This window comes from Sphaeramia orbicularis, chromosome 4 (genome assembly GCF_902148855.1).
Source record: "Sphaeramia orbicularis chromosome 4, fSphaOr1.1, whole genome shotgun sequence".
NCBI classification, from domain to species: Eukaryota; Metazoa; Chordata; class Actinopteri; order Kurtiformes; family Apogonidae; genus Sphaeramia; species Sphaeramia orbicularis.
This window is the reverse complement of record NC_043960.1, coordinates 39,308,436-39,331,115: the sequence shown is the minus strand read 5'-3', so window position 1 is coordinate 39,331,115 and position 22,680 is coordinate 39,308,436. Positions and strand designations below refer to the sequence as shown.

Here is a 22,680-nt window from a genome sequence, read left to right as displayed (position 1 = left end):
CATACAGTCCCTATCTGGTGAAAACTACCAAAAAAACATCTCTGAATGTGCTGATTTTTTAATGTTTGGTGATGTGTTCTTTTATTTATAATTCTTATATCTCTTAAGCTGAATAAACTCTTTAAAAACCCACTTGGATTCACTGGAAAATGCATCATCTCAAAACTGAAAACAGGCCTGTTTTTCTGAGCTTGTGAAAAGTTGACTTTTTTAAAGACTTGGTTCTCACAGGACAGCAGTGCTACAAACATATGATGGTCTTACAGAGTGTAATGCATTGCTGTAGATTAAACTACCAACAGTATATAAAGTAGTTAAAATGAACTCAACCTTAAACATCTACAGCAGTAAAATGCAACACACACATAAATGCAGCTGTAAAATGGATGTAAAAACATAATAGTAAAACACTGACAGGGACCATTTTACTGCACATTGACTACTTCTACTGCATGTTTTTCTGGTAATGCAGTCATTCTTTAACTCAAGGTTTTGCATGCAGAACTTTTAATTGTAGCAGAGTTTGTTTTTTTTCTACAGTGTGGTAAGTTTACTCAAGTAAAGGATCTAAATACTTCTACCACTGTTCTCATGGCACAGACACTAAGTGCTTTACATGATGAAATTCCATGCTTATTATACTAATAAGTTATTATCACCTTTTGGCGATCACAAATAGCCAACAAAAATTCATAAATAAAGGCTTGATTTAAGCTTGGCTGGAAAAATAATATATGACTGTAATCTACTATAATAATCACAGTGTAAGTAGTTTGCGTAAAATGTACCAGGGCAAAATGTTTAATGAGTAGCAACACAAAATCTTTCATCTTTGTAAAATAGTGACATTAAAATTGCCTCACACTGAATACCCAATCAGATTATTACTGTTGTCTGGCTTAAAGTAATCTTTTACAGAGCCCCCACAGTCCTAAAAGACGACATATTATCTTTGTGTTCAAGATGGATCTAATATCTTGTAGTCATTAGTTAAAATTTTGTTTTTGCACTTCAGGGGCTCAGTAAAGGAGTCCAGGGGCTTTTTTTTTTTCGTTTTTCCCTTTCCTTTCATCATTATTAAAGGTAATGGCATATTGATCTGTGTATTGAAACTTGTGTGTGTTTTGTTTAGTATCAAATTCAGGCACACGCACAATACATAGTGCATGAATGTGCGTGTGTGTCCTCTGTCTGAAGTAACAGAGAGTTTCCTGCAGCCGGGGAATCAATCATCCAGCTCTCTCTTCTATGCAAACTTTACCTCATTTGCTTTCCTTTGTTCTGCTCTTATCCTTCCATCATCCTGCTCCAGTCGTTCTATCTCAGCCCCTGTGTCAGCTGAAACAGCCTCAAACCTGGAATAAGCTGACGTGGATACGGAGTGAGAAAATCAGCGCCACTCTACGGACCTGACCCGCACCCCCACACACACACTCACACACCTCGTCTCGGTGTAATTCTGTTCCGGGACTTACTTCATACACGGCCCCTGCTGGATCCCAGCAATTTGCTTTACAGCTCTATCGTTTAAATGTTTAATTGAGCCACTCGTATCCTGAACTGTGGCAGTGTGTATGTGTGTGTTGGAGGCAGAGGGATGGATGTGGTGTGCATGGGGAGAAGCAGACGAGCTGCAAGCTTGACTTAGGACGATAAGTATATTTCAGAGATCAACCAAAGGTTTTATATATGACTATAAAGACCCAGGTGGCAGAAAACTGTGGCATTGTATATTTCTATAAACACACAAACACTTATGTTGTCAATGTTTGTGAATCTAATATGTATTTCATATTGACATTTAGACGCGAGTAGTTTTTGAACCTGTTACACTATTTTTCTGGTCTTTCGTCAGTAGGCAGGAGGCAGCTGGGGTGGATGATGGAAGAACAAAATCCACAACTTTAGCACCTGAGACTGGAGATTGCATCCACATCCAGTCATTTTCAGAATTTAGTCAATACCAGTATTGTTAGGGCTACAGATGCTGAATTTAAATTCATTGTGACTCACTTTTTAATCTTTTTGTGTAGTTTATCTGTGAACTCTGCTAACTCCAATCAACTGCCATTGCCTAAAGATAACAAAATTAACACTGCACTCATGCACTGCAAATTATTTGGTTCTTACCAAGATTAAAAAAAAAAAAAAGATTTAGAAGTGTTGGATAATTTATCTTGTTTTAAGAGTTAATTTCTTATTTTGAGTGTTCATACATCTGTAGACAAGCTTATTTCTAGATTTAACAATCTTAATTCAAGAAATCTTGTCAAGTGAATGATCTTGCTGTATGGACAGATATTTCACTTGCTTTGAGTACCTTTTTCCTCAGATTTAGTGTTTTTATCTTGTTTTAAGACACCCCTTTTTTTTGCAGTGTGGCATTGAAAAATGCCATGAGTGACATAGAAATACATGTTTCTCACAAAGATAACACAGTTTCAATTTATAACCATTCAACGATTCTATGTAAATGCCCTTGGCAGAAACAGTCATACATTTGTCATCTATTACTGTATATCTAGGCATTACAGGCATTTATATGTGTGAACACCTAACTTAAAGTCCACACAGATGAACACACCTCATGCAGATCTCCTCTCTCCTTCAGAACTCACACCTACGATACATACAAAATGCCCAATGCCGCTTCACATGAATAACACAAATGTATTCAGCTCAAGTCCTCCGAGCTGGAAAATAAGATCAGTCAGGGAGCCTTTGACCCTAGCCTGTGGCTGTACAAGCATGTGACAGTGAAACAGAGAGAGGAGCGTTATAGAACGAGCGTATGTGTGTGTGTGTGTGTGTGTGTGTGTTTGTGTGTGCCCGTGCAATCATTCTATATGCAAAGTGTTTCTGTTTTTAGATGTTTATGTATGCACACACATGTTTTTCATGTGTGCCTGTGTGTGCACAGTCATAAACTCTAAGAAACCTTTTGCTGTTGGGGATTGGCAGTAGATCTATCATTCGGGGTGTGAGAGTATTCGGTGAAGTTGTGTAGCTTTTGAGGGTAATGGAGTTAATTTATAGTCATCCATGTGACCGTGTTCATCAGCTGCAGACAGGTATACGTGCACACAGCTGTATACGTACAATATGCCAGCTTGGTTAGATATATTTTATTGTGATATTTCTTGTAATTTCTAGAGAAGCAGGAGTGAAGCAATTGCTTTTAACAGTTTCCAGCTGGAGGCAATAGATGCCTTTTACAAGTTCAGTATTATTTTCAGTGTTTCTCCTTTTTCTCTTTTATTTCCTCTTTCTTTATTTATGTATTCATTTTGGGAACATTTATTCATTGAATCACATCAATGCATCACTTTTTGTCCCTCTGTATGAGTTTGTGCCGCAGCTGTAGCTCATCTACAATCAACAGGATGTATGGTCCGAGGCTCGCCCCCCCCCCCCCCCCCCCCCCGGATCTTTGCTGCATTGATGGACACGCTCTGAATAGCGCTGTCCTGCTGAGGTGTAATGGTCTACTGGTGGTCCCCTAATCTCAGCGAGGCAGACGCACTGTGCCCTCTCCTCCGCCAGCCACAGGATATGAGATGCTGATCAGATTTCTATAATCAATTTAGCAGAGCAGGAGGTATAAATCCTGTCCATTCACTCATTCTCCCTCTGCCTCTCGCTCTCTCTGTCTCTTCCACTCTTCCTTCCTTCATCCCCCTTGCTCCGGCCCCCTGCTTATAAATAGATGAATAATTCAGGAGCCAATGTGGTGAAAGGTGGAGTAAACAAGTCTATTGCCTAATATCCCGAGAGGCTGCCAAAGAGAGACGAGTGAGGGAAGAGAGCTAGCACAGATAGGGGGATGGAGACGGAGGGTATCTATGGAGAATGGACATCCTCACGACCCGCAGTCATTTGCACTTAGATTGACACAGAGGTTGCACCAAAATGGCACAGCTGGCTTCTAGTGCTTTCCGTCCGCTTTCCTCTCCTGAGCCACACATTGGTAACCATTAATAATGAAATCATACAGTGAAACACAACACCTGTGAGATAGGGTGGCAGAGAGTTCAGGGTCCCTGCTTCTATGAGGCAAGAGTTGCCGAAACAAAAATGAGGATAAAAGCTGAGTGTACTTCAGGCCACTGTATAATATGGAACGTGACTCTTTGTCTGCCTGCCGGATGTCACACAGAATGACTCTATTCAGGTTTGGAGTGCGGAGTAAGTGGGTTTTATTTTGACACCATCAGGTATACAGGGACCATGCCTAAACATGAGACACATACAAATGAGCAGTAAAGCTGGTGTGCTCATAGTAAATCCAATACAGAGAGAATTCAGAGGACACGGTGCGCTTACATAACAAGCAAATGTAATCTCACACAGGAGTTATATTCAGTGATTATGCAAGCAGAACTACTGATTGATGACTCACCCAAAATTCAATTATCATTCTAAACTGTTTTATCTGGAAATCGAATTTGGATTTTTGTTTTTTTTTTTAAACATACTATGTAAATTACAGAGACAAAGGAGTGTTTCTGTTTTGTTTTTTTTCTCTTGTTTTGTTTGTTTTTTAATCTGGGACATTTATGAGGCACTTTTTGAAACTTGATTAAAACCTTGAAGGTGTGTTTAAGTTTCGAACAGAGTTGACAGCTCTTTGTCCAGACAGGTACTGAATCATAATGCATGGACCTGTGTCCATTCCTGCCATGTAGGTGATGGATGGTATATGATACCAAGTGTTAGAAAGATGACTTTTGGAAGGAAATGTAACAAAATGCTAGCTAATGGCAAGTTGTAAAAAAAAAAAGTGATTTGTAATGTAGCTATCTTTTCAAATTACATACAGCTTTAGAAATGTCAGATGTTCTTAATTTGTGTTAATTGGCTTTTTTTGTCATCAATTTACATACACTTTTGCATTAAATTTGTAGACACACATTATGTTGACTTTCTTGTTGTGCATCACTATACATCTCATCAGCACCATCGAGCGAAAGTGGACAGAAAAGATAAAAACTAAATTGTTAAAAAGTGGAAAAAAAAAAATAAAAAAAAAAATCCCAAAGGGGAATACCCTGAACTAAAACCACATAAATGAATATGATTAATACACATCACACTGTCAAGATTACTTTGTCATAGAGGTTAAAAAATTACATCCAAAGCTGTAACTCATTTATCAAACATGTAACTTACTACATGATTGTGGTAAGAGATGATAAAACTGGCAAATCCTAAAACATAAATGCAACCCTACACTGTACAGTAATGTTAAAGTATTTTTCTGATGTCAGAAGGATGAGGAGAAGAGAAGTGAAAGATGCTCTTATGCTGATTTATTGAAAAGAATCCATTCATCTACATTTTTATTAACTGTAATTTAATCAGAAATGTGTTCACAGCAGCTGTAAGAGATTAAGTTTATACTTCTGCCTACTCCTTTATGGCACGAAAAGTAGATGTAAAAGTGCTATGTAAGTGCTGTAAATGTTAAACATGTTTGAAAAAAAAAAATGTGTCTATGTATTATAATGACAAGCATTTTTAAACGTAATTCAATGATGTAATACTCTTCTACTCCACAGTAGTGGTGGGATGTATGCGTATTTATTACTCTGTTGTACAGCACAGTCTTAGGCCACCTTTAACTTTGTTGTTTTTGCAGGATTCAACGGAACATACATATTGTTAGCCTCATAGCATAATTTCCTAACTCATATACAAATGGACAAAAGTCGTGGGACACGTTGAATTCAGGTGTTTGGGCTACAAAACAATAATGACAAAGGTCATCATATAGTTTTATATTGTTATAAATATCATATTGATGATTAATATTGATGTTTATATCTCAAGTCAGCATGAACAAGACAACTTACAGCTGTAGCCATGATGTGTCCCAATATTTTTGTCGATATAGCTTATAAACATCAATATTTCCTCAAAGTTTAATGGGAGATTTTTCATCCTAAGTGAGATGTGAAGAAAGTAGATGGTTAGTTTTGGAAGAAAATTATTATTTACAGTCAGAGCACGAAAAATATTTTAGAAATTTAGAGGCAGAACATTTAAAATTATAGTCATGGATTAAAAAAAAAAATCAAAACAAAACAAAACAAACTAGAAGCACTCGGAGAGCGCAGACCTCCGCCAAGGCTGATCAGTGGGCCCCTCCGTGGGCCCCCCTGCCCCCGAATACCACCAAAATTTAATCATTTCTTCCTTATCCCATTTCCAACAAACCCTGAAAATTTCATCCAAATCTATCCATAACTTTTTGAGTTATGTTGCACACTAACGATCAGTGCCCCCCCCCCCCCCCCCCTTGGGCCCCCCCACCCCCGATCACCACCAAAATTTAATCATTTCTTCCTTATCCCATTTCCAACAAACCCTGAAAATTTCATCCAAATCTGTCCATAACTTTTTGAGTTATGTTGCACACTAACAATCAGTGGCCCCCCCTGTGGGCCCCCCCACCCCCGATCACCACCAAAATTTAATCATTTCTTCCTTATCCCATTTCCAACAAACCCTGAAAATTTCATCCAAATCTGTCCATAACTTTTTGAGTTATGTTGCACACTAACGGACAGACAAACAGACAAACAAACAAACAAACAAACAAACAAACCCTGGCAAAAACATAACCTCCTTGGCGGAGGTAATTAATGTTGAGACAAATTAAGTAAAAAGCATCTCTGAAGCATTTTGGAAGCAAAGATAATAATTTAAACCAAACTAGCCAATGCAATGATATTTATCCCAATATAAAACTATATGACATTTGTCACTGTTAGAAAAGAAACACCTGAATTCAATGTGTCTCAATACTTTTGTCCATTGATGTATGAGTTAGGTAATTATGCTATGAGGCTAACAAATGTATTTCTAAATCTATTTTCTTCTGAAATTACATCACAGTATTAAAAACACACAAAAATTTGAACTAAATGACTTACCATGCCTAAAATCAGTATTTTGTGTGTCCTCTGATCCCATGACAAATAAATTGCCCTTCTGACTTGTATGGAAAGAAACCTGGTGTAAAACCTGATGATTAGTGAAATAAATCTCATATTGTCTGAAGTTACACTAAATATCTAAGCATTATAAACATTTAGCATGTTTTTAAAGCTGCACATATTTCCCATATATCCTGGTTTTATCTAAATACAGCGACTGACAGTTGCATATGGGTGGTTATTATAACTTTGCTAAAACAATAAACATAATGGAGGCATGAGACATTTGCTCAGTGCAGTGTGTATGAGATGTGAGGGAGGAAGGTGTACTCACTGGCATGGTTTGGCTGCCGTGGAGAGCACTGATTGCAGACTGAGCCTCAGTGTGTGTGGAGAACTTGACAAAGGCGCAACCTGGAAAAGGAACACGAGTAAATGAATAATTTAAAAAAAAGCCAAATATACGCACAAATGCAGCATGTGTGTAGTTGACATAATACTAAGTATGAAAACCTACAGACATTAATAAAGGATAAGGAATAATATTTGACATTGACAAAAATCGCTGTGTAGTGAGACACTCCCACTGCTCAGCAGGCTGCCCCGGTCTGGGTATTAGGCAGGCAGACAAGCAGGCAGGAGCTGCAGGCTAAACATTGCACTGATGAAGCAGAAAAGCATGCTATTTAGCACCACATGCCTGTCTGTGCATATTAAATGCTAGCTAAACTGGCTAATCTTATAACATGCTCTGAAGAATTAACACTCCATACTGTTCCTACAGCGCCAAACTCTAATCAATATTTGTGAATATGAAGAACTTTGTACAAAAGCCAGAAACAGCACTGACACTGTTAGCTCAAATGTCTGTGAGGAATATCCTGAAGAGAAACTAAAATCAATTTGGAGACTTTCTGGGTTATAAACAGAGCTGTTAGACATTAATAATTCACTTATTAAAGAATGACCTCTTTTTCAATACTGGAAATTGGGTAGTATTATACTGTAACTTGAAATAAAATATTCCACAAACTGACTCAAAGCTGAATATATTTGGAGTGTACAAAGCTGTAAACTCTTAATACAAACTAATGACTTTTCACTAGCACTGAATCACAGAGCAAAACAAACTCAGATGAGTGTATCAACATTGTGTTGCTTTTGCAAGTGGGCTGAAGATGGTAGAGAAAGAAAGCCCAAATGACTAGAGTGTAGTCCGGTCTGCTGGAAGAACTCTGTTGGGAATAAGGGTGAACATTTCCATAGCACAGTGGAAGAATTGTCATTATTCTTGCTTTCCTCTTGCTATGTGAATGATCAACATCCTCCAACCTGCAACTAAAGCCTGTAAATGTCAATGTGTCTCATTTTATTTAGCAGGGTTTAAACCATTTTAATACTGTAGTGTACTTCCTCATGTGCAAACTCTAATACAAGTTCTTTCTCAACACTGAGAACTGGCCAAACAACCCAAAAAACTTCTACCCCATTCCAGAACGACAGTGGTGGGTGCCAGGTCTATCCACAGCTCTGGCACAGTACTAATGAAGTGTGGAGATTGATCTGGATATGCAAGACCAACCAAAGTGGACACCTGAAAGCATCCACACAGAAAAATGTGGTATAAACCTGGGAAGAGGAGCTGGGTCCTGTTATAATCACCCTCTTTTCCACTTCATTTCATTTTGAGTTTCTTTTAATCCTTAACTAATATTTCCTACTTGATTCCCCTTATTATTTATCCTGCATGACACGGCCTCATTACATTCTTATCCTCTTAGTGTAAATCAAATCACTAACACTTACTGACCTGACCAACACAAGTACTTGATATTAGTTGTTATTATAAATTAGGCTTTTAACTTCTAATACACAGTATAACACAAGTCGAGCATCCCCTGTGCTTGAAATAAACTTAACAAACTGGATATCTGAAATTGAAAACATTGTATTTGCTGTAACATAACTGAATTAAAAAAAATGCTGTCAAACTCAGCTATGTTACTGCAAGCAATTCTGTGTGAATATTTTTGTACAATAGGTACATAGTTATACAAGTACTGTAGTTGTTTTGGAATAATATATTCCGAGCTTACTCAGGAACATAATATGGGACAAATATGAATATGATTTTTGGAATCTGACGCTGTAAACGATTCAACCCCGAGTCTCGAGCACAAATATTTCAGCGCCACGAAGAGGAATGCAACTTCCCCTGGCTGCTCCCATCCTCACAGTGGGGACACTTGAATTGTTTTGACATCCATCTTTCCCTTCTCCTCCTCCAAACCGCTGCCGAGTCAGAACACTCCGGCTTCAAACCCCCTTAGATATAATTCCACAACAATTTCCATAAGCGCTGACCGGGGAATAGGCTTTAGAGACATGAAAAACCACTAGTCCCTTTGCTCTTTGCTGCATGTCATAGGGAATTGATGTCTCAAAAAGTTTTGGCTGTCTTTAAAAAAAAAAAAAAGCCCTGCATGATATCAACGCTACTGTAGCCAACTTACAGTAAGGGCCAGTAGAGCAAACATCTGAAAAAAAAAAAAAATTGTTCCAGATAAACACATTGCAAAAAAAAAAAAAAAAAAAAAAAAAACAAACATGCAAAGTGACAGAAAAGAAGTGTTTTTAAATAAATGCTGAGCAAAATTTTGTGATGTTAAAATCCACATTTTCATATTGCTAGCATTTTCTGAATAATGTATTATACATGTAATGTTGTGTTTTGCTGGTTGCTACGGTATGTACAGTTTCCTTAATGTGTCGTGTCCTGGTTTAGAGTCTGACCTTTGGGTTGTATCACAGATTATATTTTTATCCTTCTATTGAAAACTTCCACTTTGATCCATTTAAACAAAGAAATCAAATCTGTTATTATCCTGTTAAAATATGACGGGATTTTAAAACAATTTGATTTTGAGGCTTTCCACCTAAAGGAAAATATTTTTTTCTCCAAACGATCAGAGGGACAAAGTCAAATCAGAACCACCCACTTCATTTTACTTCTATATATTTTAGATTCTAAATATGAAAATAACTGAAATAATATCTAATCTATTGGCCTAGTATTGGAATCACATGGAGTGTCAAAGAGTGATGCAGAAAAATTTCCTAATTATGTCAGAATGCCCTGTTTGACGCACATCTGATGCATATGTCACATGTATTTTGAAACAGAATAGAAAAGCTGTCAGTTCACTTTTGGTGACCTAAATAATGCTGACAACTGTATGATAGGCCCCTACCTTTGCTGTTTCCGTCGGGACCTCTTAAGACCGTGCACTCCTCGATGACTCCGTAGGGTTCAAAGAGGCGGTAAACATCCTCCTCGGTCTGTTGTTTGTTTAGCATCCCCACAAACAACTTCCTGTCTTCTGAAACAAACAAAGGGACAAAAGGTGAACTTGACCCTGATTCTAAAAGAAATCAATTACAGACGTGGTCATTTTTCACACAAACATAGACATTTATAGAATTTCACTACGGTACAGTGGCTGTCTACATTATTTTTGCCCTGCTGGCTTCAGTCACATTGCATTATTTCTTTTTCCAAGACTGATCACATAATCTCTAATATAACTGAGTTTAGTCCCATATGGGAACGTATCCCATAGCTACTGGGGGGTAAGTGAGTGGTCAGGGGCTGGAAGCGAGGGCAATGGGAGGACTAATAGAGGTTTTACACACACACACACACACACACACACACACACACACACACACACACACACACACACATAGACATAGACACACACTTGCATAGACCCAAGACAATGAGCAAGTCTTTGGTTCTTTAAAAGCACCAGGGGCTCCAGGCTCCAGCCTCCTACACACCACACTGCACTGGCTAAAAACTCACACTCTCCCTCAGTCTCTCTCCCTTTCGCTTCATCTCTCTCTTTTCTGATTTTCTCTTTCTCTTTTTCTTTCTCTTTCTTTGATTCTACATTTTTCACCCTCATTCTTTTTCAACTGCCTCCCTCCCTCCCTTCGTCTCTTTATCTCTCTCTTACTCTACTAATTGCTGCTGATCCAGTGTTTTTTGTGTAGCCAGAGAAATATTTCAGCGTACTCTTCAGTGAACAATAGTGTGTCTCTCCTGCGAGCAACGAAGGCTGGGAGACATGCCATGAATAACGCTGACTTTTCAATAGATAGTCTGTATGCTACTGAGTCCTGTTAAATGCTGTGGGATCTGATCTTTACCTTGACCTGACACACTGTGTTTACTGATGTACTCTGGCCTTGTATGATTAATGCCACAGTTCTGAGCGTCTCTGCTGGCAGTAGAAGCACTAAAAGCTTCCCTTTATACAGATTGTTTCTCAAACTCTGACCTATGAAGTCACAGCAGAGAGCCTGAGTGAGAAGCAGCTATAAGGAGCTTGATCGCAGCATAACTCGCTGCTAGAGGTATTGCACAGTGTCAGGGTGACCTGTGACAACTACTGAGTGTGTCGTGCTGCTGTCGTTCCTTGACCCAGACACAAGCCGATACCCACATTGTTGCAGTGGGCAACACAGTGAATGTGTACGTGGACACAGTGCCCAGCTAGGGTTTCAGCACTCAGCACCACCAATGATGCACCTTTAAAATAATCACCCATGTCAGAGCGTTGTCTAGGGAGGGGCGTCCCTGGTGCTGGCTTCTTATTGCAAGTGGCAGGATCAGAGGCTATGTATCAAAATGGAAGTGATGCAATGTGACATCTGTCAGGGTGGATTGGAGAGCATTTATCTGCAAAAAAGGAAAGCCCTGAACTGGAAAATGAAAGGCCAAGATGGTCCTTCCTTTTGCTGGAGGGAGAATATAAATTCTGAGGTTGGATGGGGCAGATGAGTCGTGGGTGGGTGTGGGGGAGGGGTCAGACTGCAAATTTCCATGAACGCCGCCAGACCACATCTCACATACAGTACTCCTCCTGTATGTAGACATGCAGGATCACATGGGCAGCTGCAGTCGCCCCTTTGTGCTACTGCCAGCCCTACTTTGGCAATAACTCTGCCCCCTTTCTCAAGTAGATGATTGGAGTCTGACAAGTTTTGAATTAATGCATGACCTTTATCAATTTCATATGAGCTTTACGTTGGCGATCATACAGTGAACAGCTCTCATGTGGCATGTCTTAAAATACGACACTGCATCCATCCTGCAGGCGAGTCACTTCCAGCTGAATGGAATAATATTTATAGGACTGCAAGTATAACCTGATCATTGGCCACTATATATCACATTCCTTTGTAATACTGGTTTACGGTGAGTTACACAAACGCCTTACACACTGGATCTGTGTTCAGTCGGCTGGATTTTTTTAAACTTCAAACTTTAAAAAAAAAAAGTACTAATCTGAACACATTGAAAGGTGTTGAGTGTGTTGAAAGAGAGATGTGGCGTTATATAAATGTGAAATTTAGAGTAGTAACATGTAGCAGCAGCTCTTCATCTGAGAATAAGAGAGAGAGAGAAAAAGAGAGAGAGAGATGGAGTACATGTTCTGCAATGTGAGTGTGCTTTGAAAACAAGCTAACAACGCATGAAAACAGATCATCTAGAAGATCTGTTCCACCGTCTAGGATTCTGCTGTGGCTGCTCTGAACTAAAACGCTACCTTGGGAATTCAGGTCTTGTGTTCATCGCCAGTAGAAACATTATCTCATTTATCTACAACACAGCAGCACAGGCAAACACACACACATACACACAGCCCAAAACAGTCATTTACACACATCTGAAGGGGGAGGAACAAAGACGCAAACGAAAGAGCGTGAGAATGAAAATTACGTGAGCAAACTAGGAAACCCTTGCAAACCCTGACACTGAAGGACTATACAACAGATTCCCCGCTATGACCGCATACAGAAAAACAAGGATCAGCACATGTCCGTATTTACTATCCCCTAACTACAGCGTATTGACTGGTTCCTCAGGGCAACTATTATTGTTTAAAAGCCCAGCTTTACACACATGACCACAGCTATATGCTAGTGCTATTTACTGTAAACCACCATGCAGAGTTACACTGCAACCACAGAACGTCACCATTGTGGCCATTACACATTTAATCTCATTAAAATTATTCTGCTAGTAACTGTTACACTGCTCCTCGTTGGTACAAAGTTACTGTTGAGTTGCTAGCACAGTAGCCACTGTAGCATCATAGACTGTAAATAAAAAAGTGGACAAAGCTTTTGTAACGTCAATCATTGGTTTGTTAATTGTCCTTTTGATGCCTCAAGATGGAAACAAGTGCCCAAATTTCAGTAAGAGGGTGGAAAGGTGAGGGGTCAAGTCACCATGCTAAAGCTTATGCTAACTTACTGTAAACACCAACAGTATTAAGACTACCATATATTTAACCCATAAGGACCCAGTATGACTTTTGTGGCAGCTCCCAAATAAATTTTTCTCTCTATTTAACCTTTTCCAAGTGATTTACCACCGTTTATTATAATATTATCCTCTGAATTTTGCATTTTTTCCAGAGAAAATCATCTATTTTCCTATGTTGAATTGACTGATGTAGATGTTCATAAAAGCTCAGAGCAAAGTCAAGGTTTATTGTATCAAAACAGAAAAAAAATCATTAAAAAAAGTGACTTTTTCAGCAAAATATATCATTAACTGAATATTGAAGATAAAAAGAAAGTGTCTCCATCCACTGTCATTGATCCAACTCCATGGGTTTTACTGGAGGATCAATGTTGTATAAGATGATGGTGTTTTCACGTTCACCATCTGAACGTCCAAATGGGTCATATCTGATGACCATGAAAAGATGACAAACTGCATTTTGCACCAATTATTTACATGGATTGTTAGGATTAGTGGATCAACAGTTTAGATCAGAAGATGCTTTTGGTTGATGGTCAATGTTTGGGTCTTTATGGGTTAAATTGTTAACATAGTCATTGTAAAATGTTACAATAGTACTGACATTGTAATATATAAACACACTTGAGAGCACTGTTTTGCCTAATTCTCAAGCTACATAATATCAATGCTAACATTAGCTAATGTAGCCAAGTTACACTAACAGATCAAGTATTGTGTTGCATACTGTATTACAAGGTAAACCATGAACAACAATGCTCTGATAGTTTTATTATTAGTGTAATCTCTTAAACATAACAACAGACAGGATATATATATATATATATATATATATATATATATATATATATTTTTTTTTTTTTTTTTTTTTTTTTTTTTTTTTTTTTTTAAATTATTATTATTATTATTATTAGTATTTTTTTTTATTTTATTTTATTTTTTTTTTGCTTTGTTCAATACACCAAAGCTCCAAATGTCTGAATCAGCAAATTAGCTAGCTGTCTATCAAAGCCCCCACAGCAGATATAGAGACCAAAACTCACTTTTAGAGCCAGCCTCAAATAGGAACTACTTTTTTTTTAAGTCTTTACTTTTCAACCACATATGTTACTGCTTGTACTATGTTACAAACTGTTTCTTATATTTAATGACTACTGCCTTTTCCAAACTTAGGATTCACCATATAATGTACCTGTGACAGTGACAGAGCAAAATGGATAACCCAATGATATATCAATTAAATATTTAGATTAAAATGGAATAATAGAGCTCTTTTTGTGCTACGCCTGTCTGATCACTCTCTGGCTGAGATAATGCTGAGTGTTACTTCTGTAATTCCCTCACTTTTGAGCATAGACACAATGTCAAAGTAAGATACAAGATTTTATAAACACTGGGTTCACCAAAGCCATCTGAAATACAGAGGAGAGGCCTCGGTAACGAAAGCTGAGCACTGAACAAATTGGACAGACATTGTTAAACCATTTTCAATTTCAGATAAAGTTAACAGATTTTTTCCTCCTGCAAAGACAGTTTTGACAGTAGAAAAGTCAGTAGACAATAGTTGCTAGCTAGTGTTAGAAACAATTATATATATTATCATGCTACCTGCAACCAATGTTATGACATTCTGTCCATGGATAATGTGGGCTAACCACTGAAATACATGTCCAACATTGTTTTGACTGGTCCTGGGAAGACACCATATTTATTATGTTTTGTCTTCAGATGAAAAGTATGGGTTCTCCTGGACTACATAATTGTGTGTTCATGGGACCAGATGCTCTTTAGCAGTGCTCCCCCATGTTTTTGAGAGCCCACATTATCAAAAATTAGTATTGGAAAGAATAAGCCTGTGTGAATCAGCCCAAAGTGTCGTGGTTGTTAGTGAAGAAATAGACTGCAGATGAATCATCACTGAAGCCGTCAGAAATACTCTAGGACAGATGATGAGATTACAAAGACTAATTGCTGCCGGCCTGAGAAAATGCAGTTGACAACAACTATAACAGGAGTTTGTGACAGATAGAAAAGTCATAGAGGATGGTATAAAGGTATGTTATTCATCCAAAATGTGTAGAGCAATCCCAAAACAATATGCAGTATATGATAAATGCATGACCTTTGTTACTCCCAATGATTTTTATGACCTTTCTTTGTTGGATATTTGGACTTTTCGCTCCAATGACAGAAACCAAAGAGCTTCTACACACTCAGATATAGATGGAACATCCTTGATCTGAATTTTGATCTGCCATCTGTGTCTTACTAAGTATTTACCTGTAGTTTTAGCTCAGTAAATTGAAATGTTAGTCACACACAAGCCTGAAATATTGTGTAACACTGAGAGGTTAAAACATGATTAGCAGAAAATGTTGTTATGGAAGGCTTTTTTTTCTCTCCTGCAGCCCCAGAAAAGAGCTGAATCACTTTCTTGTTACATCTACTCACCTGTGGTAAATGGTTTCTTCTGTGTAAAGAGATACAAAATGAGACAAGAAATTACTGGCTGTTTTTGTATGTGCTTACATCACAACACAGCTTAGTCAACACATCATTATAAATTAGAGCTATTCTCAACTCTGTCGTGTTTACAGTGAAATGCTATCACCTAAACAATTCAGGGGACTAATAACCACAAGCAAGTTAACTGTGATAACTGTGTGGCACGCTGGCATTAAGATGTGTTTACTGCTCACTGTGGTGGAGTACTGTATGTAACTGCATTGTGACACACAACTGCTGTCCTGAAATTCACCCCCCATCATGTTTAATTTACTTGAAGTTACTAAACAGATGCTTGTTTGGAATAAATGCATTGGAAATTAAACTCTGGAATAATGAAATGGCAATGTGCTGCCTGCTTATACACGCTGAATATTACTGGGTCCATTTGAACCCTTTCTAATCAATATGAGCTTTTACTGTATGAGCATATTGGCCTTGCATGTAGTCACTGAGTCACTGCATGAAAGTGAATTAAATGAGTAATATTTTATATCTCTGCCGTTCATGGTGAACAATGCAACTATAATTCCTTCCCCGTGCGTGTGCTCCAAATCTCAACACAATAAACCTCTTTTGTTACGTAATGTTTATTTGCATTGTAGGTTTGAAGGATCTCCTGTCCATACAGCTTACATAAACTATGCGCAACTCAGTCCAACGTGCTGAGAGAGACTTATTGCTGTATGCTACATGATTACACCGCAGACTGCTGAGGATTTCGACAGTGAAATGAGACTTATTGAATAGCTATAGGGCAGAGTAGAACTTTAGGAGCAACAAGAGAAAGTAGAAGAAGGAGCGAGCCAGGGGAAGCAGAAGAATAACAGAGAGAAAGAAGGAAAGAGGGATGGAGTGAGAATGATGTCCCCATACTGTAAGCTGCTGTGCATACAGTCCTGCAGCCCCTGATAAGCCAAGATGGATGAAAGAGGTACGACATAGGAGTTGGTAAATCATTGTCAAAATAGGGAGAAATGGGAGAGGAAAGAGTAGGTGGAGACAGTCAAGGGGAGGAGTGGGAATAGTGTGATTGGAGGGGAGGGGGGTGAAGCGGGGTTGGGGAGGGCATACGCAATGCCTTAGGTCCTCTCTGGTTTTCAAATTCCCTGTCTCTGTCTCGTTCTTTCTCAACAGTTGCAACACCAACAGTGAGCGGAGGGAGGGGGGGGATATTATGACAGAGGGAGAGTGTGCTATAGAGAAAAAGCACTTGTCAGAAGGATGGGAAGGTTGCTATGACAACTACTTATACAGCGGGCTGTCAGTCATGTTTCAGTGGAGTTGGGAGAAGAGGAGAGGAATGAAGGGAGTGAGGGGAGGTAGGGAAGGAGGGGTTTGAAAAGGGTCATTTCTCCATCTGTCTGCTATGCTGCAGTGTAAATTTGACTGTCAGGCTTAGAGATAAGGACAAATTATGAACAATATTAGCTGGCCGATAAAAGGGAACAATTATGAATGGATAAATATATTAAAACCAAATGAGATAGCATCCAGGCAGAAACAGGGGCCCTGAGAAGCCATCCAGGTTTTCTCATTTGGAGGGGAAGATAAGAGCTGGAGAGAGGCTGTGAGGAGGGGGTTTAGGGAAGGATCCAGCATATTAGAGCTAACTGCTGTAGCATACTTCCTTGTCCAAAGGAAGAAAGAAAGAAAAAAATCAAAATCACTTTGTAGCCAGAATACCAAACATTGTGGCTTCCTCTCCCTCCTTCACCAGCCTATTATAGTTCTCCAATGAGCAGGATGCCACACAATAACAGTGTCAGCATGTGTTCAAGCATAAAAAACACAGACAGAATGGAATGAAATTAATTAACCCTAAGAGATCACAGTGCTTAGCCAGTGGAATTTAATCCAATTTATTACATATAGGGATCTAACTAGGGTTGTGTTTGCATTAATGAGATGGTGTGAATGGATGTGTGTATGTGTGTTCATGTACAGTACTTGTACATAGCCACGTGTGTGCCCTGTTGTGTGGACTGTAGGATTTCTCACCATCCTGTGCACATTTAAGGGATCAGTGGCGGGAGTGGTGGAGTCCAACGTGGGAGGGAGTCTGAGTTTTGGCACACCCATAGGTTGAGAAAACTGCCAAATTAACTCGTGAATAATGAGCCTTTTATGTGTTGCGTTATCACCATGGAATAGAAGACCACATATGCTGGAGTCACATCAGACATGATCCTGTTAGTAGGTTCACGGGCACAAATTCAGCTGAGAAAGAAGTATGAGCTGATCGAATACATTGTTTATCAATTTCCAAGGTAAATTAGCACTCCTGTGTGTATGTGGTGTATCTGCAGCTGTCTTTTGAAGTTTGCATGCTAACCCACAGTTGACAGCACAAACTGTAAGGCCTACCATGCACTGGCCCTAATGAGGTAGCTTATTAGTGCTGTTTCCCTCCCAACATCGGGGATGTTGCTTGGAAACAGTACTGCAAAGAAAACAATACTGTAGTTCTCACCAAAAAATGTCATCTAGTGCTCCCTGTTGTGCAATTTCAGCACCAAAGTAAAGCAATATGGACTTCTTTTGAAACATATTAACATGTTTTATTTTATTGAAAATAGCAGAATACATAAATTATATATTAAACATACAAAACGTTATTAAACATACCATATTGGTTTGCATAATATAATCCTCAATGACCTTTAGGGTTGTGAAAAAATACCAACAGGTATGGGAATATATCAGATCGTAATCCTCTTGTGATACATAATCCATACACAGCTGCCAAATATTGACAATTTTATTAAATGATGCAGCTGCTGTAAATACACTCCCCTGCCAATTTGACTCACAGCACCAGAGTCACTACTTCTTGGAAATGATGGCAGACGTGGACATGTTGCAGTAAATGGTAAATGGACTGCATTTATATGGTGTTTTTCTACCGTAATGGCACCCACAGCACTTTACAATGTGTCACATTCACCCATTCGTGAACATAATCATACACACACTCATACACCAGTGGAATATCCACTGGGAGCAACTTGGAGTTCACTATGACATGGGGACAGGAGGTGGGGATAAAAACACCAGCTTTACAGATTGTGGACGACCCGCTCTACGGTACAGCCACAATCAGTGTGTGTTTTCAAAAGACAATAAACTGAGACTATGCACTTTTGTACATAATTTCATCTCAGTTGTCAAATTCTGAAAAATACATATTTCCACTGGAGTAATTTTGTTCTTCTTGAAGTGCTAAGAACATATGTATTATAAAGAATCGTATCATGATTTACTCAGTGATTCCCATTTGAATTATGCATATAACTCAGCTTTAGACAGGTTCACTTTAACAGGACCATCTTGCACAGTGACACAGACTCGATTTCATGTTCCATCATTTTAGTGTTGTCTGCTCAGTGGGAGTTTGTCTGCACCCTATAAAAGCCATCAGTAAAAGTGCCATTGAGCAATTCATACAGAGCCTTGCTAGTAATGCTGCAGAAACAGTGCATCCCTCACTAAGCACTCCTCTGGGATGGATTAGGTCTTACTGCTTTCACATACAGTACACGTAATGTAAGCACACCGACACATGGTTACTCATATGTGCACACAGAGCTGTAAACACGCAGGCGGCCACACACAAAGAAGCTGTAAAAAATGATACGCACGCTAACCTACATTCATGTTTAAGCCTTCTTAAAGAAAATACAGCTTGCTAAATCAACAGAAACATGCATGCTGTCCTGTATAGAAACAAATACCAGGAGGCATCGAAGACATTGCTGCAGTGAGTGGGAGGCCGACTGGTAACTGTTGCATCACTATCCCTATAGCTAGTTAGTCAGGCCAAGGAGGTAAAGATCAAACTATAATGTGCAGATAAAAGATAATGTCTGTGTTACAACCCTTCACATTTCCTCTACTCTCGCTTCTGTCTTGCTCTCTTTGTGTGCCACTGGCGGAGGGGATGATGGATATTATATATGACACCTAAAGGACTCCCCCTCACATCTGTACGTGGGCACACATGCTCATATGTACATATAAACACATGGAAAATGCACATACAGCACACAGAGGACCTCCTGCATGTCACTCAAAGAGCTCCACTGGAGGAAGATCTAATGGCTGCCCTGTTCTGTGCTGCTGGCTCGGGGATTTAAGTTGCATCTTGGCCCTGTTGGAAGCCTTGAACATACAATTACAGGCTTCTGACTTGGTTTCTCCCATCCCTAAATGCTTCATGTAAAACCTCTGAGGTGTGTAACTGCTGGTGTGCATGTGTGTGCGTTTCATGCGCTTCCTCCTCTCTCTGTTGTTCATAGTCGAAGCAGCCCCACCTTCGAACAGAACAGCTGAAAGGAATAGAATAGAAGGAGAAATTGCTTAAAATATTTTATCTCCACATATACGTCTCAGCAAATTTACACTCAATATGATAACAAATGTGAAATATTACTCACAGCCTTGTGTTGACTTCAGTGTATTACGGCTCTGGCCATAAATCCTGAAACTGCTGTGCAACGTGTATAGGTAGCTACTGTATATAAACATTTACAATATGGCAGTGCTATTTATATTGTCTCCCTTCATAATGCCATCTGAAGGGCACTTTGGCATCCGTTATGATATGGATTTTCTCTCCCCCATTTTCCTCTGTGCCATTTATTGCCATTCTTCTTTTCCATCCAGATTGTGTTTCTATACAGTAGAATGGGCCTTTTACCTTTGGCAGTATTTAACACAGCGCTAGCCTGTTTCTTAATTATTTTCTCATCGCTCCACTGACACTGATTCATGAGGGTAATGTTGGACACACCCCCTCAGCCAGCCCCCTCAACCAACCCCCCACCTCCCCTTCTCCTACATGCACAGTTTCTCTCTCCGTACAGTAGAGTTGCCCTAAGCTCTTTCCGTGTGATTCTCTTGTCCCATGTCCCTGACATTTTTTCTCTCTTTGTCTGTTCCACAGTTTTTGGCTCTGTATCTCCATCCTTCTCCTTTCTTTCATATTACCTTGTGATTATCTTGGATGGCTAATGAGTTACCTTCATGGTAACTCATTAGCCTTCATGGATGCTCTCAAGTAATTACCTTTTTTCTTCAGATGGAAGGACAAAATTGACTACAGCAAGAGACAACAAACTTCATTATACACGCAGCTAAATTGAGGCCTGTGCGATAACCAGCCTCCAACAACCCCATTTTACTCTTGCAGAATACAGAGTACAAGACCAATATCCCTTTACATTCTCACCTCTGCACACTTGTAATATTATAAAACATGAAGCAGAGCTGGAACAAAAGTGTCTGTCTGAGGAAAGACAAAACCTTGACAGTCAGACAAAGCACAAACAGAAGAAAAGAGTAAGATAATATCTAAAGGTACTGCTATTACCACCCGATTACCACAGACAGCAAAACAGAAAAATACTGGTGTTGATGTAGCAAAAAAGTGCAGAGAGGAAATGATGAAAGAGATGATGAGAAAATGTGAAAAGGGGGCATGAGCATGAGAGAAAGAGAGAGAGAAATGAAAGAGCAAAGGCTTAGGAGATAGAAAGCGAGGGGCCATGCCCAACTCCAGCTCAAGAGAGAGCGAGGATGTACCAGAATACGGGCTATCGCGCCGAAGCTTTGTCTGTTAGAGCAACTGAGCTGGCAGATGACTTTGCTGCACATGGACAAAAGAGGCTTATAGGCCGGCCTGCGTGTCAGCTCTCTCCCCTGACCCGAAGTGAGACAGCTGTAGAAGCATATAGGGTACACTTCCAACACTCGCCTGCTGAGACCTTCAGAGACCTTAGAGGAAGCAGATTCAGATTTGCTCTGAACGTACAACATCAGCTAGCAGCTTCATTTTGCATATACTCCTGTTCACTGCAGAGCATCCATTTACTCCGGAAAAAAAAAAAAAATGCAGTGTTAACAGTTATGCGATGGGGAAATGCTGTATGAGGTGAAGTTGCAAATACATAAATAAATACATAAGCCCTAAAGCATGTCACTGGTGTACTTTTATAGTTTACCATTTCCATATTATTAGTATGAGCTGGTTTTTGATAGAGGCAAGATACTAAAGTTAGAGCTGTTTCCACTCTGTGCTGTCGTGTGCTTTTTGTATGCATGGCCTCTGTAGTGCTGATGTGACTGCAGGGGGAGAGCCTAACCCTGTCAGTCACAGTGACAGCCAAGCTGTCTTATCTGCTCTCTATTGGCGATGGTGCACTTTAATTAGGCTAGAAGGTCAATCAGTACTTTTTTTTTTCTTAAGACGATGTAATTCTACTAGAAGCATTTCATAATCTGAGGTGGCCATAGTGTTTTGATGGCTTGAGGCAAAAATGCATATGCGGCCCCTTTACCCATCTATTTTATCCTTACTTGTCTGAAAAATCACACCCTTCACTGCTGAATGATGAGCTGCTACAAAGGTCTCCACAACATATCTCATATTTTATCTGTGGGAAAATGTGCAGAAAATACTGAATGTATTTTGACTTCAGCGAAGACTATTGATGCAGTCGTTTGCTTTATATCGTCATGCTATATCAAAAACCTGACTTGACCTGTTAGATGTCAAAAATAGTGACATTTCTTTGGAAGATGTATAGCATTTTCATCATTAATGACATTAACATTGCTGAACTAAGCAAAATCACATCACAGTACATGCAGCCCTTCAACAAGAAACATATGAACGAATTTCTGATCTACTGCTCTTTCAGATAAATATGTTTTAATTTTGATATGCTAGCTAACAAACTACTATGAACTGTCCCTCACAAATCCATAGTGAACTACTCTTGTGGACTGCTCCGTTGTAAAACACATGGCTGATGTGTGGCGGTAGATGAGCAGTAAAGGGCATCGACCATGAACCACAAAGTCTGCCTTTCAACTGTCACTGTCTCTGTGCCCTTCTCC

The 22,680-nt window shown here is 39.2% G+C and overlaps 1 protein-coding gene across 8 annotated transcripts in view; it reads right to left on the bottom strand.

Moving 5' to 3' along the window:
- Positions 1-22,680, bottom strand: part of celf5a (cugbp, Elav-like family member 5a) — a 225,994-nt gene that overhangs the window by 36,593 nt on the left and 166,721 nt on the right. For 6 of the 8 annotated variants that reach the window (XM_030132527.1, XM_030132530.1, XM_030132528.1 and 3 more), the window contains exons 4-5: positions 10,190-10,318; positions 7,273-7,352 (exon numbers count right to left, since the gene is read on the bottom strand). In XM_030132527.1, the coding sequence (XP_029988387.1) occupies positions 7,273-7,352; positions 10,190-10,318 (209 nt within the window). The remainder of the gene's footprint in view (positions 1-7,272; positions 7,353-10,189; positions 10,319-22,680) is intronic. The other 2 variants (XM_030132529.1, XM_030132535.1) reach the window with 1 other exon arrangement.